This window comes from Phocoena sinus, chromosome 9 (assembly GCF_008692025.1).
Source record: "Phocoena sinus isolate mPhoSin1 chromosome 9, mPhoSin1.pri, whole genome shotgun sequence".
Classification (NCBI taxonomy): domain Eukaryota; kingdom Metazoa; phylum Chordata; class Mammalia; order Artiodactyla; family Phocoenidae; genus Phocoena; species Phocoena sinus.
In genome coordinates, this window is record NC_045771.1 from 46,154,328 (window position 1) to 46,172,876 (window position 18,549).

General features: G+C 45.1%; 1 protein-coding gene across 3 annotated transcripts in view; it reads right to left on the reverse strand.

Moving 5' to 3' along the window:
• Window positions 1-18,549, reverse strand: part of MINDY4 (MINDY lysine 48 deubiquitinase 4) — a 116,977-nt gene that overhangs the window by 92,277 nt on the left and 6,151 nt on the right. For all 3 annotated transcript variants that reach the window (XR_004351555.1, XM_032644034.1, XM_032644035.1), the window contains exons 2-5: window positions 17,273-17,392; window positions 13,557-13,792; window positions 8,883-9,129; window positions 2,873-3,306 (exon numbers count right to left, since the gene is read on the reverse strand). Coding sequence is in view for 2 of the 3 variants with exons in the window: in XM_032644034.1 (XP_032499925.1) it covers window positions 2,873-3,306; window positions 8,883-9,129; window positions 13,557-13,792; window positions 17,273-17,392 (1,037 nt within the window). In the remaining variant the exon portion in view is untranslated. The remainder of the gene's footprint in view (window positions 1-2,872; window positions 3,307-8,882; window positions 9,130-13,556; window positions 13,793-17,272; window positions 17,393-18,549) is intronic.

The window sequence follows — 18,549 nt, forward strand, 5'->3', positions numbered from 1 at the left end:
TCTATGTGTATATGCATCAAATAACATAGTCACAAAATGTATAAGCAAAGTAGGCCCAGCTTATCTATGGTCACAAAGGGAGTTAATACACTGTATCTGTTTAGCTTGCCTTGCACTACCAGTGCCTAAGTGCCTGGCACATATTAGGCGCACACTAAATGACTTAAAAAGCCAGTATTACAAACCAGGATGCCTAATACTTCTTATACCCACCCCTGCAGAAATTCTCCAAGCAAATTACTAGTGTTTAAAACATACACAACACACACAAACAAAAACGCAATTACCTAACTAGTACAGGATGGTGCTTACAGGCATGACGGGCTTTGGACTCAGAAACACCTGGGTTTATATCCCAGCTCCTTCACTTCCTGGCTAGGCAACCTTGGGAGTGATAACCTCTATGAGTCTGTATTCCCTCATCTGTAAATTAAGGAATAATAATACCTCCTTGCAGGTTTTTTCAAGTATGAAATAGAATAATATATGAAAAGTGCCTAGTATAGTATCAGGCACTAAGTAAACTCTCAATTAATGGTAGTACTCAATATTAATAATTATAGGTAAGAAATATTGAAAATAATCCTGAAATAGCAGTCACGAAGCCCCCTAAAAATTAGAATCAGAAATGCCCAAAGGGCTTCCCTGGTGGCGCAGTGGTTGAGAGTCCACCTGCCGATGCAGAGGACACGGGTTCGTGCCCTGGTCCGGGAAGATCCCACATGCCGCGAAGCGGCTAGGCCCGTGAGCCATGGCTGCTGAGCCTGCGCGTCCGGAGCCAGTGCTCTGCAACGGGAGAGGCCACAACAGTGAAAGGCCCACGTACCGCAAAAAAAAAAAAAAAAAAAAAAGAAATGCCCAAAGAAGACGAGGAGGAAGAATAAGAGGAAGAGGAAAGAGAAGAAGAACAAGAAGGAGGAGGAGTCGGCTGAGAATCAATAATTTAAGACAAAAGAGAAATAAATAATAAAATAAAATAGAAAATAATAGCAAATTAAACTCAAAGAAAGCAGAATGAAAGAAAGAATAAAAGTAAGAGTGGGAATCAATTAATTAGAAAACAAACCTACAAAGCCAAAAGTTATCTCTTTGAAAAAAAGCATATAATTCACAGAACACAAATTACCAGTATCGGGAATGGAAACAGAGACATCCCTGCAGATCTTACAGACTTTAAAGGGACAATAAGAGGATATTCATAATTCACAAGGACACATGTACCCCAATGTTCATTGCAGCACTATTTACAATAGCCAGGACATGGAAACAACCTAAATGTCCAAAGACAGATGAATGGATAAAGAAGATGTGGTACATATAAACAATGGAATATTACTCAGCCATAAAAAGGAATGAAATTGGGTCATTTGTAGAGATGTGGATGGACCTAGAGTCTGTCATACAGACTGAAGTAAGTCAGAAAGAGAAAAACAAATATCGAATATTAACACATATATGTGGCATCTAGAAAAATGGTACAGATGAACCTATTTGCAGGGCAGGAATAGAGACGTAGACATGGAGAACGGACATTTGGACACAGGGTGGGAAGGAGAGGGTGGGACGAATTGGGAGATTAGGGTTGACATATATACACTACCATGCGTAAAATAGATAGCTAGTGGGAACCTGCTATATAGCACAGGGAGCTCAGCTCGGTGCTCTGTGACAACATGGATGGGTGGGTTGTGGGGGGAGTGTAAGGGAGGTCCAAGAGGGAGGGGAGATAGGTATACGTATAGCTGATTCACTTCATTGTATAGCAGAAACTAACACAACATTGTAAAGCAATTTTATTCAAATAAAGAAAAATTGTGTATAATTACACAATTTTATATCAGTAAAGTTAAAATATAAATTAAGTGGTTAAATTCCTTGGAAAAATACAACTTGCCAAAACTGACACAAGAAGAAATATAAAATTTTAATTAAAAAAAATTTTTTAATTGAATCCACAATTTAAAACCTTTTAACTCAATGCTCAGAAGACTTCTCCAGAAAATTCTCCCAAATATTTAAGGACGAAATAACACCAATCTCACACTAACTCTTCAAGACCATAAAGAAAAAGAGGGACCACTTCTAGCATATCCTGGACACCAAAATCTGACAAGGCTGTTGTTACAAGAAAGGAAATTTGCCAGCCAACCTCCCTCATGAATTTATATACAAAACCCTACACAAAGTATTAGTAAGTCAAACCAAACAATATATACAAAGATAATGCGTCACAGCCAAGGGCGGTTCATTCCAGAAATGTAAGGTTGGTTTAACATTCAAAGAACAATCAGTGTAGGGATCACCAAGGTCTATTGTGCAAGAATAAAAGCGGGGCTTCCCTGGTGGCGCAGTGGTTGAGAGTCCGCCTGCCGATGCAGGGGACACGGGTTCGTGCCCCGGTCCGGGAAGATCCCACATGCCGCGGAGTGGCTGGGCCCGTGAGACATGGCCGCTGAGCCTGCGCGTCCGGAGCCTGTGCTCCGCAACGGGCGAGGCCACAGCGGTGAGAGGCCTGTGTACCGCAAAAAAAAAAAAAAAAAAAAAAAAAAAAAGAATAAAAGCGAAGGACTTAGGATAGGGTTAAAAAAATCACCCCAGAGGAGCCTTGTGGGAACTGATTCACCACCATACCTCTGGCTTCGATGCATCTCTTGTACCATATCAGGCTGACCCTTGAGAAGAAGTAAGAAGGGCCAAAGAAACCCGCCCCCCCCCGCCAAAGCCTCCTGGTGTGTGCACTCTGGGCTGCTTTCTCCCTGGTGGAGTGACCATCATCACCTCCCCTACTTCACAGCCTCGCTCGGAGAGCCCAAGGAGCCACTCAGGACTGGACGGTTGTCCGAAAACCATCACCTGGGCACAGCACACTCACCTGAGGGCCGGGGGCTGGCTCCCCTGCCGTTTGAACACTCTTTCCAGCCTCTCCTGGGTCGTCGGAGCATTCCCACTGGACAAGGAGAAATTCAAGGTGGTCCTGTCAGCCTCTAGGCCACTGTCCACGGCTGGGCTGTCCTCTGAAAGGTCTCTCCACCGGCCGCTCCCACTCTGGAGAAGCCCTTTGCCTGGCAGGGGAGGAGGGCTGCTGGGTGAGGCTCTCCACTTTTCCAAGGTCAGCTGGCTGAGCAGGCCCAGGGTACTCCTGGGGGTGGAGGTGGTGCTGGAAGCCGGGCCCTCCTGCGGGACAGGCGGGGGACAGGCTGGGGTGTGAGCAGACAGCTCGGGCGCTTGTAGGCTCCCCTCCTCGTGGGGTTGGGTCCTGCTGCTCAAGGCCGGGGACTGCCTCAGCGAGCGTTTGCGGAAGGAATCCTGAAAAGAGCAAGGACAAAAGCAGCGGTGAGGATCCCCTTGGAGGGAGGTGAGAAAATATCCCACGTCAAGCATTTACCCATGATCTTCCCTCCCCCAGGAATGTCTTTCCCATCCTCAACTCCTTCTCCTAAAATCCTACCCACCCTTTGAGGAGACACGCAGGGGCTACCACTTCTGTAACGCTTTCACAGAACCCCACCCACATAAATCCCAGGAGCATGCCTTGGTCCCCCCCTCATACCCCTTACAGAGAGCTCCAGGGTCAGACTTGTGTTCTAATTCCCGTGTCACCCCCTGCCAGCCGTGTGCTCTGTGACCAGTCATTGAACTTCTTTGTCCCTCACTTCCCCACCTGCAATATAACCGGTCCACAACCTGCTATCAATAATTCCTAAATCCCAAAACCCCTAAAAAATGATCATTTCTTTTGGAATCCCATGGCAAATTCTTTTTCATTCTTATGAGGTAGGTTGCTTGCATTCTTGGGTTTTTTTGGGGTTTTTTTTGGTTTTTTGGCCATGTGGCTTGCGGGATCTTAGTTTCCAGACCAGGGATTGAACCTGGGCCCTCGGCAGTGAAAGCACAGAGTCCTAACCATTGGACCGCCAGGGAATTCCATTGCGGTCCCTTTTTAAGTGTGAATACTCATATGTTTTGCTGCAGAAATGTTTTATTTATGGGGTGCTACTCCAAACCCTACTGCAGGCGTTCTGTGGTATATGGTTTATGCATTGTATTTCCTTTTTGAAGTTTAAAAACAAAATCTACATTCCAAAACACATTTGCTCAAAGGTTTTGGATGAGGGATTGGGGACCTACAGTGCCGATCTCCCACAAGACCATGGTGAGGACCAAAGGAGAGACCCAGACCCACATAAGGCACCATCACAGAGCCAAATCCTGCACAGCAGCCAGCAAATATTACTTACTGCTATGCATCTTTGCCCCCATCCCCACTTACATATGGCCTTAACCCTCCCTGCCAGTAGACCAGGTGATGGAGGCCATTCTTCCTTCAACTCTGGTGTCCCCAGAGCTCCCAGCCCAGTGAACTATACATAGTAAGCAATGCTTACTTTTTGAAATGAAGGAATTTCAGAGGGGTCAACAGAAATGTCCTCTCTCACTATCAATCATTAACCAATGAAATGAGAACTCACGTTGTTACCAATCTGAGGAAGAGGAGTAGGGGTAGGGGACAAAAATACACCTGCTGGGCTCTTCCTGGGTTTAAAATTCTGGACCTCTCAGCATTTCCAGAAATAATCCTGGGCCAAATGGTAAAGCCTGTGCCAGAAAAAGAACAGCTAATTCTGCCATATTCCCGCCCGGTGGAAATTACTAGGCGCTATAAACCTCCTCCGAAAGCCACCCAGGGCATCCCTTGCCACAGAACAAGGAAAACATTAGTCAACCTTCCCAAGGAGACCCAAACTTCCGGCCAAGGGCAGGGAACCCAGCCTCTTACTCGTCCTTCAAAAGTGCAGAGCTGATCCATATGCCATACCTAATGATGCACTACCTAGCAACCTTGCTCTTTTCTCTTGAGCAACCAATAAGTATGGCCAAGGTACTCAAAGGCCCACAGAACACCTGGGGAAATTCTACCTCTGTGTCCTTCACGGGATTCAGATACTCCAGGGGAAAAGAACACCTCCGAGAACAATCACTTCTCCTTTGGGGAAAAGTCTGCAGCAATCTCTCAGCAGTAAAGCAGGTAGGCACAAGCCATCTTCCTTACACCTCAGTTATGAAGGGGTCTGAACCGCACAGACCTGATGATTAGAAAGTCATGATAGGACAGGACCCTAGTGTTCATCTGGTCCACCAGTTCCCAAAGTGCAGTCCACCGACCTTACAGGTCTAACCCCAAACCCTTTCAGGGAGCTCAAAATTAGTTTCATAATAATAATACAAGATGATTTGCCTTTTTCACTGTGTCCACATTTGTACTGATGGTGCAAAGCACTGGTGGGAAAAACTGTTGGCTGGCCCTTAGCACGAATCAAGGCAGCAGCACCAAACTTTACCAGTACTCAAGGTATTAACACCACTTGCAATAAAAGTAAATAAGTGAAATGCTAATTTCACTTAAGAATGTCCATGCTGAAGCATAACGAATATTAATTGTGTTCAATCTTGACCCTATGTTATACATCCCTTTAACAGTCTGTGTGACAAAATGGGAGGTATATATAAACATTCTGCGGGATGCAGAAGGTGAGGCCGTCACCAGGAGAAGCACTTATGCAGCCATCTGAGTTGTGAGCTAAACTTGCTAGTTTTTTCATGGAACAACTGACAGATGAGCTATGGTTATTCAGCATTTGAATACTGAGTACTGAGTATCTGGCAGGCATTTTCTTGAAAATAAATTGAGCCTGTCACATCAAGGAACATAAATGATACACTGTTGCCAGTGATAAAATACAAGTCATCAGGTAAAAATTAGAATCTGGGGAAACCTGTGTTTGCCATTGTGAACTGGAGGGCTTCTCAAAAACTTTCTGATAAGTTGAGTAGTGACATCAACAAATGCAATTTTTTATGTGGTTTTTTTTGTATATTGAAATGTGTCAACGTTCAGAAGATCCATATAACTTAGTAAACCAATAATTTCCACATGACCCAATGCATCATGTTACTAAACCATGCCGTGGTAAAAGAGTCATTCAAAGTTCAAGACAAACCAGTGGAAACTGATATGTAGAAAAAGTTCATTGGGATGGTTTCAGGTTCCACATTAAGAAACAACTTGTCTAAACCCTCAGAAAGGGAGAAAATATTTGCAAACGAAATCAACGGACAAAGGATTAATCTCCAAAATATGTAAACAGCTCAAGCAGCTCAATATTAAAAAAACAAACAACCCAATCAAAAAATGGGCAGACGACCTAAACAGACACTTCTCCAAAGAAGACATACAGATGGCCAAGAAGCACATGAAAAGCTGCTCAACCTCACTAATTATTAGAGAAATGCAAATCAAAACTACAATGAGGTATCACCTCACACCAGTTAGAATGGGCATCATCAGAAAATCTACAAACAACAAATGCTGGAGAGGGTGTGGAGAAAAGGGAACCAACCCTCTTGCACTGTTGGTGGGAATGTAAATTGATACAGCCACTATGGAGAAGAGTATGTTTTAAGGAACCGTATGGCTCCTTAAAAAACTAAAAATAGAATTACCATATGACCCAGCAATCCCACTACTGGGCATATACCCAGAGAAAACCATAATTCAAAAAGACACATGCACCCCAATGTTCATTGCAGCACTATTTACAATAGCCAGGTCATGGAAGCAACCTAAATGCCCATCAACAGACGAATGGATAAAGAAGATGTGGTACATATATACAGTGGAATATTACTCAGCCATAAAAAGGAACGAAATTGGGTCATTTGTAGAGAGGTAGATGGACCTAGAGACTGTCATACAGAGTGAAGTAAGTCAGAAAGCGAAAAACAAATATCGTATATTAACGCATATATGTGGAACCTAGAAAAATGGTACAGATGAACCGGTTTGCAGGGCAGAAACAGAGACACAGATGTAGAGAACAAACGTATGGACACCAAGAGAGGAAAGTAGCGGGGGGGTGGGGGTGGGATGTATTGGGAGATTGGGATTGACATATATACACTAATATGTATAAAATAGATAACTAATAAGAACCTGCTGTATAAAAAAATTTTTTAAAAAAGAAAAAGAAAACCAGATATCTCAAGTTAAGGAATTTAGTACTTTTCTATATATGAGAAGATGCAAAAGTCAGGGCTCACTGAAATCATTCCTTTGATGCGTACCTCAGCTCTCTGGGGTCAGCACCCTGTGCTTGCACATCCTGAGTCTCCTCAGAGCGCACTATGCGGGGGTTGGTGGTGGCTGCAGTGTCTGATGGTCGGCATCCTATTTCTACCCTGAGTTCCCTCAGGGCTCACCACCAGGCCACTGCAGTGCGATGGCTTGATGGCTGCCGCATCCTTTGTTTACTGAAATGGCAGGCAACATTTTTTTCCATTGATAGGGTGCGTATTCAAGGAATGGTTTAAATGAACTCAGACTCTGCATCTTCCTGTACAAAGAAAAGTGCTAACTTCATTAACTTGAGATGTCTGTTTTTCTCTTTTTTTTCCTTTCTTTCTTTTTTTTTGGCCACGCCACACGGCATGTGGGATCTTAGTTCCCCAACCACGGATCGAACCCACACCCCCTGCAGTGGAAGCCTGGACTCTTGACCACTGGACCACGAGGGAAGTCCCTGTTTTTCTTTAATTAACAGTAATCTTTTGATGTTCCTACTAGCTGGTTTCTTGCAAAAACTCCTGTATATCCTGGCTCCTCCCTTACCTCTTCAGAGCAGTCCCTCAGCATTATCTGAGAGGCTGTCTTCCAGGCTTAAGTCCTCAACAAGTCCATCAAATAAAACGTAATTCTTAACTTATAGGTTGTGCATGTTTTTAATCGACAGAACAATGACAGATAACTATACTTGATCTAGACCAAAAGCAGGTTGTTTTTTTTTTTTTTTTTTTTTAAGCAGGTTGTTTTTGAGGGAACAGCCAGCCTTGTGAACTGGATAAAAAAAAAAAAAAAAAAAAAAAAAAAACTTGTCTAGGTTTGGTGTAATATTAAAAAATACCCCTAGTTTTCTGAAAAGACTATTAAAATATTTTTCCCTTTCCCAACTGCATGACCATCACTGAGCCATGAAATTCCAGATCTCGAAGGGATCTTAGACACCTGGTCTCACAAACGAGACCATGACCAAGAGGAACAAAGACCTTGTCCGAAAATCTCACAGGACGTAGGCTGAGGCAGGGAGAAGGTCCACTGCTTGCTGCCGATTCCAGATGAATTGGGAGAGCAGTGCTGGCACCTGCAGCCACACCCACACGTGAGGGTGGAGGTGACCAGCCTGGACACAGATGACCTATTTTTGGTTGGCTTAGGCTCCCTGATTTGACTGATACTCTACTTTGAGTTCGGCATTTGACCTTCCTTTGTTTTTCTGTTTCTCTTCTGTTTTACAAACCCCTTTTACATTCATTCTCTCCTTTGGTTTAGTCTCCCACCTGATGGGACCCTACCACGGCCCCGCCTTAAGGGAGACTACAAAACATCGGTGTTAAGTTTTTAGAATTTTTTTAAAACAAAACAAAACTATAAGGATTGGGATTTCTTTTTCCCTTCTCACTATCATGTGTTAAAAGATTTTTAAAAAATATGTCCTCTAGACTGGGATGGGTCCCCCCACGCCTGAATGGCAAAGATAAAGCTGGGTAGATGTGTTCTCACTCTGCAAAAGAATCCACCTGGTAACCACCTGGTTGACCAGATAGTTAAACCGAAGGCAGGGGAGGTGATGAGGCCTACCCATGGCCCCAGAGCGCTGACAGTAGAGCCAGGGAGGAAAAAGAGGCCAATGTTCTTGCCATCTACCACGCAGATCCTCCCTTCTTGAGCTGTCTCGTGGGGTACCCCCAGATAAACCCAGGCAGCCCCTTAAGCCCTGCCCAGTCCTCACTTTCCACGCTCATAATAAGAGTAAGAGCACCAAGCCCACCTGTGGGGAGCTGGCGATGGGCCCGGCCATCATGCCTCGGACAATCAGGCCAGACTTCGGCCTGATCTTCTCTCCCATCCTCTTCATGTCCAAGGAAGGCTCTGATGACTGAAGCTTGTCCATCTTCTCCCAAGCAGGAGCCACAGGAGGGCTTTCACCTGGGACAGTCTGCAAGGGCTTACTTTTGTGGGAGGCCCTTTTGGATGATGCAAAATTACCAAGTACATCCCCGTTAAGATGGTCGTGTCTGCGAAAAAGGGATATTTCCATTAAAACAGCTTCCCCAAAAGGAATCACTAGCAATGATGATAAATTCCACATTCCACAGGTACCCAGAGCAAGCCCATTCACAAACCTTTTTTTTTGTTGTTGTTGTTGTTGTTGTTGCGGTACGCAGGCCTCTCACTGCTGCAGCCTCTCCCGTTGCAGAGCACAGGCTCCGGACGCGCAGGCTCAGCGGCCATGGCTCACGGGCCCAGCCGCTCCGCGTCATGTGGGATCTTCCCGGATCGGGACACGATCCCGTGTCCCCTGCATCAGCAGGCAGACCCTCAACCACTGTGCCACCAGGGAAGCCCCCATTCACAAATCTGTGATGATTTCTAACCAGACTGTGCTTTATCAATAAAGGCAAGGAAAAGAAAATACTTCTGTATCAGGGCAAGTCTGGCCAACAAAATGAGACCTGAGACAAGAAACCAAATCAGAGTCGATGACTGATGATAGGATCCCTTGAATCCTCAGTATGAAGAGCATCCTTGTTTCTCCCAGACCCCAGTGATTAAGGAAAACTGTAGCCCTTCAATACAACAGTTCCCCCCTCCCGTTATGGTATATATAGGGTTCGGTACTATCCACGGTTCCAGGCATCCACTGGGGATCTTGGAATGTATCCCCCATGAATAAGGGGGGACGATGGTAAGAGGGATGGAGCCCAGTTACTGCACACCACTGAGGATGGTGGATAGAGACCTTTGGAAAATCTGGCGTTCCCAGTTAAGGTTTAGTAAAGTTAGGCATGCCAACAGCTTCTTTTCTTGGGTTGCTTGGCATTGAAGAAAGAGGGTGTGTGTGTGTGTGTGTGTGTTTGTGTGTGTGTAAGAGAGGGAGAGAGAACAAAAGAGGGTAAGAGACTGAGAGCAAATGCAAGGAGTGAGGAAGAACAAGAATGAGAAAGAGGGCTTCCCTGGTGGCGCAGTGGTTGAGAGTCCGCCTGCCGATGCAGGGGACACGGGTTCGTGCCCTGGTCCAGGAAGATCCTACGTGCCGCAGAGCGGCTGGGCCCGTGAGCCGTGGCCGCAGAGCCATGGCCGCGGAGCCTACGCGTCCGGAGCCTGTGCTCCACAACAGGAGAGGCCACGACAGTGAGAGGCCCGCGTACCGCAAAAAAAAAAAAAGAATGAGAAAGAGACAGAGCAAGAGACCCAGGTAAAGAGGAGTCCCACCTGTGGTCACTGAGAGCCCAGCACCCCTCCGACACAGGCTGGGCTATGCTCTACTATCAGACTCTGGCATAAAGAGGCGTCGACATCAACTCTGTGCCAAGCTGCTTACCAAGCACTGGGTCACGCATGACAGAAGTGGTCATGTGCGCTATGATTGGGACGTGCCAAGCAGAGGAAGGATCCGGAACCAACCCTGGGGAAATCTAGAAAGGCTTCCAGAGAAGGCAGAACCTGAGTCTGAAAGAATGAGCAGGCAGGAGGTAACCAGAAGGCCCCAGGCACTAGCACGGAGTCCTGTAAAAGCAGGACATGCTCAGGTGAGCTGGGGGCGTGGGGGAGGGCGGTGGGACACCTGCTGATGTGGAAAAGGCTTTGCAAGTTCTCCTAAGAAGTTTGGACTTTATCCTAAAAGTTACAGGGAGCATCTGAAGGCTTTTCAGCAGGGAAGAGCATGGCCAGACTTGTTTTGTGGAAATCTCACTCTATCTTAGGTCAAGGGTGGATTTTTTTTTTTTTTTTTTTTAATTTTTATTTATTTATTTATTTATTTATTTGTTTTTTTTTATTTTATTTTCGGCATGTGGGATCTTCCCGGACCAGGGCACGAACCCGTGTCCCCTGCATCGGCAGGCAGACTCTCAACCACTGCGCCACCAGGGAAGCCCCCAAGGGTGGATTTGAGAAGATGACCAGGGGTCTGGAGATGAGAGAAAGAGACCCTGGGAGATAGCCAGGGAAAGAGGTGAGAGTGTGAATGGAGGCCGCTGTTGCGAGACAGAGAAAGGGGGGAAAGAGTCTAGCATCGTTAAGGACACAAAGGGATGCAAAAATGATAGACAAGGAGGAGTCAAGGATAACACCCAAGTTTGTAGCTTGGGTAACTGGGTGGAACTCTGAAGCTTCAACCTCTGCATTGCTGGCTTTTTATCGGTTCAAAAGTATCTCATTTCCCAGCCAGGCAGTAAGTGTATTTGAAGGAGGAATCATCTTTTTCATACCACCCTCATTTCCTTTCACATCTTAAGCCTTGAGTTAATTTTTTGGTGGTCCCCATCTTTTAGCAGCTTGACACCCAGACCTTAAGCTTTGGCTACCCTCAGGAAAGGAAACGTTTTTCAACAGAGCTGGAAGAAAACACCCTTTCCCAGGAAGTCAGACTCACTATCGGTGATGACATGCAGTGTGTTAAGGTTGTAACTTAACATAACTGCCCTCCAGTGCTGATCGTTTTGTAATGTATAAAATATCGAATCACTATGCTGTGTAACAGGAATTAACATAGTGCCGTAGGTCACTTATACTTCAAAAACAAACAAACAAACAAAATAGAAAAAGAGCTCAGACTTGTGGTTATAAGAAGCAGGGGGTAGGTGGAGGGGGAATTGGATGAAGGTGGTCAAAGGTGTAAACTTCCACTTATAAGGTAAATAAGCACTAGGGATGTAATGTACCACATGATCGATATAATGAACATTGCTGTATGTTATATATGAGAGCTGCTAAGAGAGTAAATCCTGGGGCTTCCCTGGTGGCGCAGTGGTTGAGAGTCTGCCTGCCGATGCAGGGGACACGGGTTTGTGCCCCGGTCTATGAAGATCCCACATGCCGCGGAGCGGCTGGGCCCGTGAGCCGTGGCCACTGAGCCTGCGCGTCCGGAACCTGTGCTCCGCAACGGGAGAGGCCACAGCAGTGAGAGGCCCGCGTACCACAAAAAAAAAAAAAAAAAAAAAAAAAAGGGAGAGGAAATCCTAAGGGTTCTCATCACAAGGGAAAATATTTTCTTCTTTTTCTTTTCTTTTGTATCTATATGAGATGATAGATGTTCACTAAACTTACTGTAATCATTTCATGGCATATATAAATCAAATCATTCTGTTCTACAACTTAAACTTATACAGTGCTGTATGTCAATTCTATACCAATAAAACTGGAAGAAAAAAAATAACTGTTTTCCAAATAATAGAGGTACAATCAAGAATGCCAGTTCATTTTCTTCCCGAGTTCCAAAAGGGCTTATTTTCCAGATTTCTCCATCGCTCCAGTGTTTAGTGGCCTTTTAGAATTCTCTACTCCTGTTTTTAAGAAAATGCAAACAAAGGAAGCCCCCGAACCTTATGAATCATGGAATTTAAATTAAACATTTTGAATCATAAGTATCCTCCATCACAAAGTGGTCCATTCCCATGGCTTCCAGAGGAAAAGAACAGTACTCCATGACAGGGATTCTGAAAATGCAGAGGATGGGAGGCTGAGTGATGGCCTCCTGAAGATGTTCACAACCTAGTCCCTGGAACCTGTGAATATGTTACTTTACATGGCAAAAGAAAGGGACTTTGCAGACATGATTACGTTAAGAATCTTGAGATGGGTACATTATCCTAGATTGACTATGTGGGCCCAATGCAATCACGGGGGTCCTTATTAGAGGGAGACAGGATGATGAGAGTCAGTAGTAGGAGACGTGACACAGAAGCAGGGGTTGTAGTGATGTGATTTGAAGATGGAGGAAGCAGCCACAAGCCCAGGAATACAGGCAGCCTCTAGAACTTGAAGAATGAAAGGAAACAGATTCTCCCCTCAAAGCCTCTGGAAAGAACCAGTCCTACTGACACCTTGCCATTAGCCCAGTGAGACCAATTTTGGACTTCTGACCTCAGAACTGTAAAATAAATAAATTGGTGTTGCTTTAGGACACCATGATGGTTAAATTTTGTACGTCAGCTTGGCTAGGCTATGGTGCCCAGTTGTCTGGTCAAACACTAGTCTAGATATTGCCGTGAAGATATTTTTTATATTGTGATTAATTAACATATTGTGATTAATATCTACAATCAGTTGACTTTAAGTAAAGGACATCACCCTAGATAATACAGGTGGGCCTCGTTCAATCAGTTGAAGATCTTAAGAGCAAAACCAAAGGTTTCCCAAAGAAGTAATTCTGCCTCAAGACTGTAACACAGAAATCCTGCCTGAGCTTCCAACATGCCAGGCTGCTCTACAGATCTCAGACTCGCCAGCCCTACAACCACATGGACCAATTCCTTAAAATAAATCTCTTTACTTAAATATATATTTATGCACATATATATTTATACATATACACATTTATACCCTATTGGTTCCTTTTGGTTTTGTTTCTCTGGAGAACCCTATTACAGCCACTGAGTTTACAGTAATTTGTTACAGCAGAAATAAGAAACTAATCCACAGTATAAATGAGAAGAGGTACCTGGCTTTGCTTGTTTCTGACAATGATGTTCTCCAACTCGCATCTTCACTTGCAAGGTCATATATATTTACCAGCGTGGTCTCTGAGCATCTCAATGGTAATTTGTTACTTTTCTTTGGTATTGAGAGTGCAGGGATTGGTGTCTCTTGAGTAAAATCGTTACCAGTATTTCCAAAGTGATCCAGAAAATATCTGGTGATGAGTTCAAGGTTTGTTTTTAGAGGATTTCCCTTTGCCTATCATCAGAAGAAAAAAAATCATTAATTTTATGTACAGCTTTGGGGAAAGGTGGGAAAGACAGCCGTCCCAATTCTTTGACATGGTTTATCAACTTCTTACTCATCCATACATTCTCTCAGCAAACATTCACTGACTGCTTATTATATGTCAGGTACTGTGTTAGGTAGCAACACAGATGAAGACAAAAACCAGTACCTTAAAAGAACTAGCATCCAATGCATGAGTCAGGAGATTCAATGAACAATTGTAACAAAATGTGATATGAACAGAGGAATACCCAAGCAAACTTCCTCTCGTTTTTTTTCTCCTGGGAATAACTTTATAAAATATATATCCTTTTATTAAAAAAAAAATTAAGTCTTTATGATCGCTAACCCTACAACTTTATAAACATTTGGGACCTGAATGATTTCTTAGTTTATGTACTCTACATTTAACACTGGGCATAAGGAATTACAGAGACAACGCGGCAGAAAGCGCAAGAGCATAGAGAGGCAGTCAGGATTGACTCAGTTTACACCCCAATCTTTAAAAGAGATAAAATGAAACTTCTTTTTTTAATAAATTTATTTATTTATTTATTTTTGGCTGCATTGGGTCTTCGTTGCTGCACGCGGGCTTTCTCTAGTCGCGGTGAGCAGGGGCTACTCTTTGTTGTGGTGCGTGGGCTTCTCATTGCTGTGGCTTTTCTTGTTGCAGAGCACGGGCTCTAGGCACACGGGCTCAGTAGTTGTGGATCGCAGGCTCTAGAGCACAGACTCAGTAGTTGTGGTGCACGGGCTTACTTGCTCTGCAGCACATGGAATCTTCCCGGACCAGGGCTCGAACCCGTGTCCCCTGCATTAGCAGGCGGATTCTTAACCACTATGTCACCAGGGAAGTCCAAAATGAAACTCTTTAGTAGTAGGTTTTGGAAATAAGTGGTATCAGTATTCCCCTACCCTGACAGCACTAAATATTATCTTGGAGGTTTTTTTAAAAGACAGAGTCTCAGGCCCCACTGAGTCTTACTAAGCCAGAATCACCAAGATTAGAACCTTGATTTCTTTTAGAAAGTCTCCTAAGTAATTTGTACAGACACAGTTATCCAAGCAGCAATCCACAGGCTGGCCTCAGGGGCTAGACCATGTGTCAGTCCGCAACCCACCTGCCCAGTAACACCCAGGCCCTTTGGAACTGCGGCCAGGCATGGGGCATGTGGTGAGTTTGCAGTCAGAGTGGTAAAGCGCCTGATAAAGAGCCTGGCACAGAGGGAACCCTCGGGTGTATCCAGTCTTTCCCCCTTTCTATTCCCTTGACCTACACAGCAGAACTCTGGGACCAAGACCCACAGGGTTATGATCAAACTCAACAGAATTATCAGGCAGTCAAAATCAGGGGACAGTTTTATTTTTTTTAGAATGGGACCCAAAAAGCTATTTTGCCTAAGTCTAGATGAAACTTACAAGGAAGAGAGTTGCGGGGCGGTGGGGGGGATGTTAAATAATTATTTCGACCTTCTTGTTCTTCTTTCAATACGAGAGATTTAGGGCCCTGAATACCTGAACTGTACTTTGTGGCCTTTCACATCACTTTGCTCATAATAGATACAGCCTTTATATGAATCTAGATACCATTTTTCAAAACCTCAATTTTACATAGGCATTTTATCTACTGCACACTTAATAGCGAAAAACAAGTTACTGGAATTAACATTAAATTGGCAGGGCTGTCCCAGAATCACTCTAGCCTTGTGTTGAGTGAACATCAAAATTATAATGCCATAGACAGATTAATGAGTATATTTTCCTGTAAAATATAAGCTCCAATTCATTGTATAACAGCTAATAACTACTGTATAAATCAAATTATCCGGGCACCTATCAAGATCTAATGAAAATATCTTAAGTATCTTAGATAAGAGTTACCTTAGGGAGACTACACCACAGTGAAGAAATAAAAGTAACTTGAATGGCAGAGATGCTTCTGGGAAATTAGGTAAAGATGTATTTATGTAAAAATTCCACTGTGCAGCAACGGTTAATTGAATTTCCTGCCTAACTGTCTCACTCTCTGTGGAAAATCTTTCTAAAATGTACAGTCTACTCTCCTGCCTTAAAAGACAGCCAGGGACTTCCCTGGTGGCACAGTGGTTGAGAGTCCGCCTGCCAATGCAGGGGACACGGGTTCGGGCCCTGGTCCGGGAGGATCCCACATGCCACGGAGCGACTGAGCCCGTGTATCACAACTACTGAAGCCGGCGCGCCTAGAGCCCGTGCTCTGCAGCAAGAGAAGCCACAGCAGTGAGAAGCCCGCGCACCACAACGAACAGTAGCCCCCGCTCGCCACAACTAGAGAAAGCCCGCGCACAGCAACGAAGACCCAACACAGCCAAAAATAGATAAATAAAATAAATAAATTTATAAAAAAAAAAAAAAAAAAAAAAAAAAGACAGCCAGAGGCAACAGTCTTCTGTCTACAGGAGATGGAGGGGCCCGAGTGTCACTGCAGGACCCAGAGGATGAAGGTCTTTACCGGGCCTCCGGTAGGACTTCACCTGGCTGCCACTTGTGATAAATGCTGAACGACACGATCACGAAGTTCTTTCCACCTCTGACACTATGCCCTCCCACAAGGCATCTGCTGGAGAGCCCATTCTTGAATCAAATTATAACGTTCTCTCTTCTTACAGAAAGAGCAATTAATTCAGAATGGTAGCTTCATTCCTTCGTTCCTGTATATTCCTTCACTCGCTCACTCATTCATAAATACACACTGACTGTTTACTAGGTCATCAGTCCCATGTCAAGTATGGGGATACAACGCATCCTGCAGCGTCCAAGGTAGTGCGGAAGGCAGATCGTAATTAAACCACCACACAAATATTCTATTATAAACATAAGAAGCACAACAAAGGAAAAATAAGGGGGACCCTGAAGGCCTGTAACAGAAAGTGGGGGCATCGAGGCTGGGGGATCAGGGAAGCACCCCGAGGTGCCTGTTCCATTTGCTACCTCAACTCCAACGCACCCGGGTTAGCTGAACCCAAACCCTGCATTTGCCTGAATTAAACGTCACAGTGACCTTAAGAAAAAGGTGTTACTCAGAACTGCAGAAAGAAAACCATATGCAGGCAGAGAACGGAAATTTTTAGCATAACTGAATGCTATATTTTTAAGTACAGTCTTACTAAAAATAGCCTCATGGCGGGGAGGAGGGAGCACCGGGAATAACTGTTGCAGGCTCGGGTTCAAAATGCGCCCCAGAGCTGCGCACGCGCGGCGCGGTAGGCCAGTTGGGTGCTGCCGACTCAGGCTGGAAACCCCCCCCACACACAGTTGGGATTTGTCCACGCTCAGCCTGGTCTGTTTCTCCCTGACCGCATGTACGGCAAGCCTCCGGCCACTGGTCTCGGATGACCCGGCAGGGCTCATGAGTGCTTTTGACGTTGTCACATCCCGTTCCAGAACTCCGTACCGCACGTTAAAAGAACGTACCTTGTTCTCCTTGTAGAGAACTTCAAGATGCAAAGCCTTTCGGAGGTGGTTTCTGCTGTTTATGCTGAGATCAGAGCGTGGGCGTTCCTGGTCCATGGTCACACACGTCTTCTTTAAGCCCTGAGGGAAGAACTCCGAATCACTCTTTACCATTTTAAATCAAAACCTCCCGAGCTCTGACGCAGAGGATAAACAAGACTGTTGACGTTCTTTATGACCATCTTCTCCTGCCTTCCACTCAGGATACTGGGAGGACCAAAAACGGACTTAAGCATTTATTTTGATATAAGCTTTACACTTGATATCATCTTCACAATTATTATTCCGACTCTTACAGCCATCCTGTGGGCTGGGCTCAGGCTGAAGTTCTCAACGCGTTTTATAGAAAAGGAAAGTGAAATCCGGGTAGCAACTGTCTGGCCCGAGGCTGGCTCTGGAGCCCAGGGTTTGGCCTAGATTGGGGGCCACAGGATATGAAGCATTAAAAATAAACAAAAGGAAAAGCATAAACAAAAGGCCAGTATTCATTTCCTTCTTCTTTCAGATGGGGCACCAGGGTCGATTTGTCCAACATAACACAGTGGATTCACAGAGCGGGAGTTCTGACCATCCCAGGCTGCGAGGCAGTGATGCGAGGACCCAGACTCACAGGAAGCACGTGGTAAGCGTCTGCAGTGCCCCAGCACAGCCGCTTTCCATCATCCGGGCCTGAACTCCCAGAAGGCCGGCCATGGGAAGCACTAATCCCCCTAAGGGCCTGGCTTCTTCATTTGAAAATGACAGCAGCTGTGGCCTGCCCACCTCCCCAGAACGCAGTGATAACCAAATGGCGGAAGATGAGGAGATGCCTCACACACACAGCTCAGCCTGGCATTAAGGGAGCCCCTTGCTTCTGATGGATCCAGACCCCAGTGCTAGCCAGGCCTCAGTGGCTCCCCTAGGCTTTGTATTCAGAATTTTACAGAGGCTCTCAGTGCTGGGAAGACAAGACAAAACCTGCTACCTGCCATGAATTGGGACAAGAAGAATTTGTGAAACAAGACGTACGAACACAACCTTGAACCAAGAGGAATGAAGAGAAGTCTTGTGGGGGGGTGGGCAACAGAAAGAAATGTTGGGGAAAAGGTAGGGACATGCCTGGGTCCATTAAGGAGAGTCAGCCGGAAGGAGAGGTGGGACTCAAGAGGCACCTGCATTTCATGGGGGCTTAACCATGGCTTTCCCACCAAAGTGATGTGGAAACCTGTATAACGAGGGTCCCTCTCTTCTGGGTAACT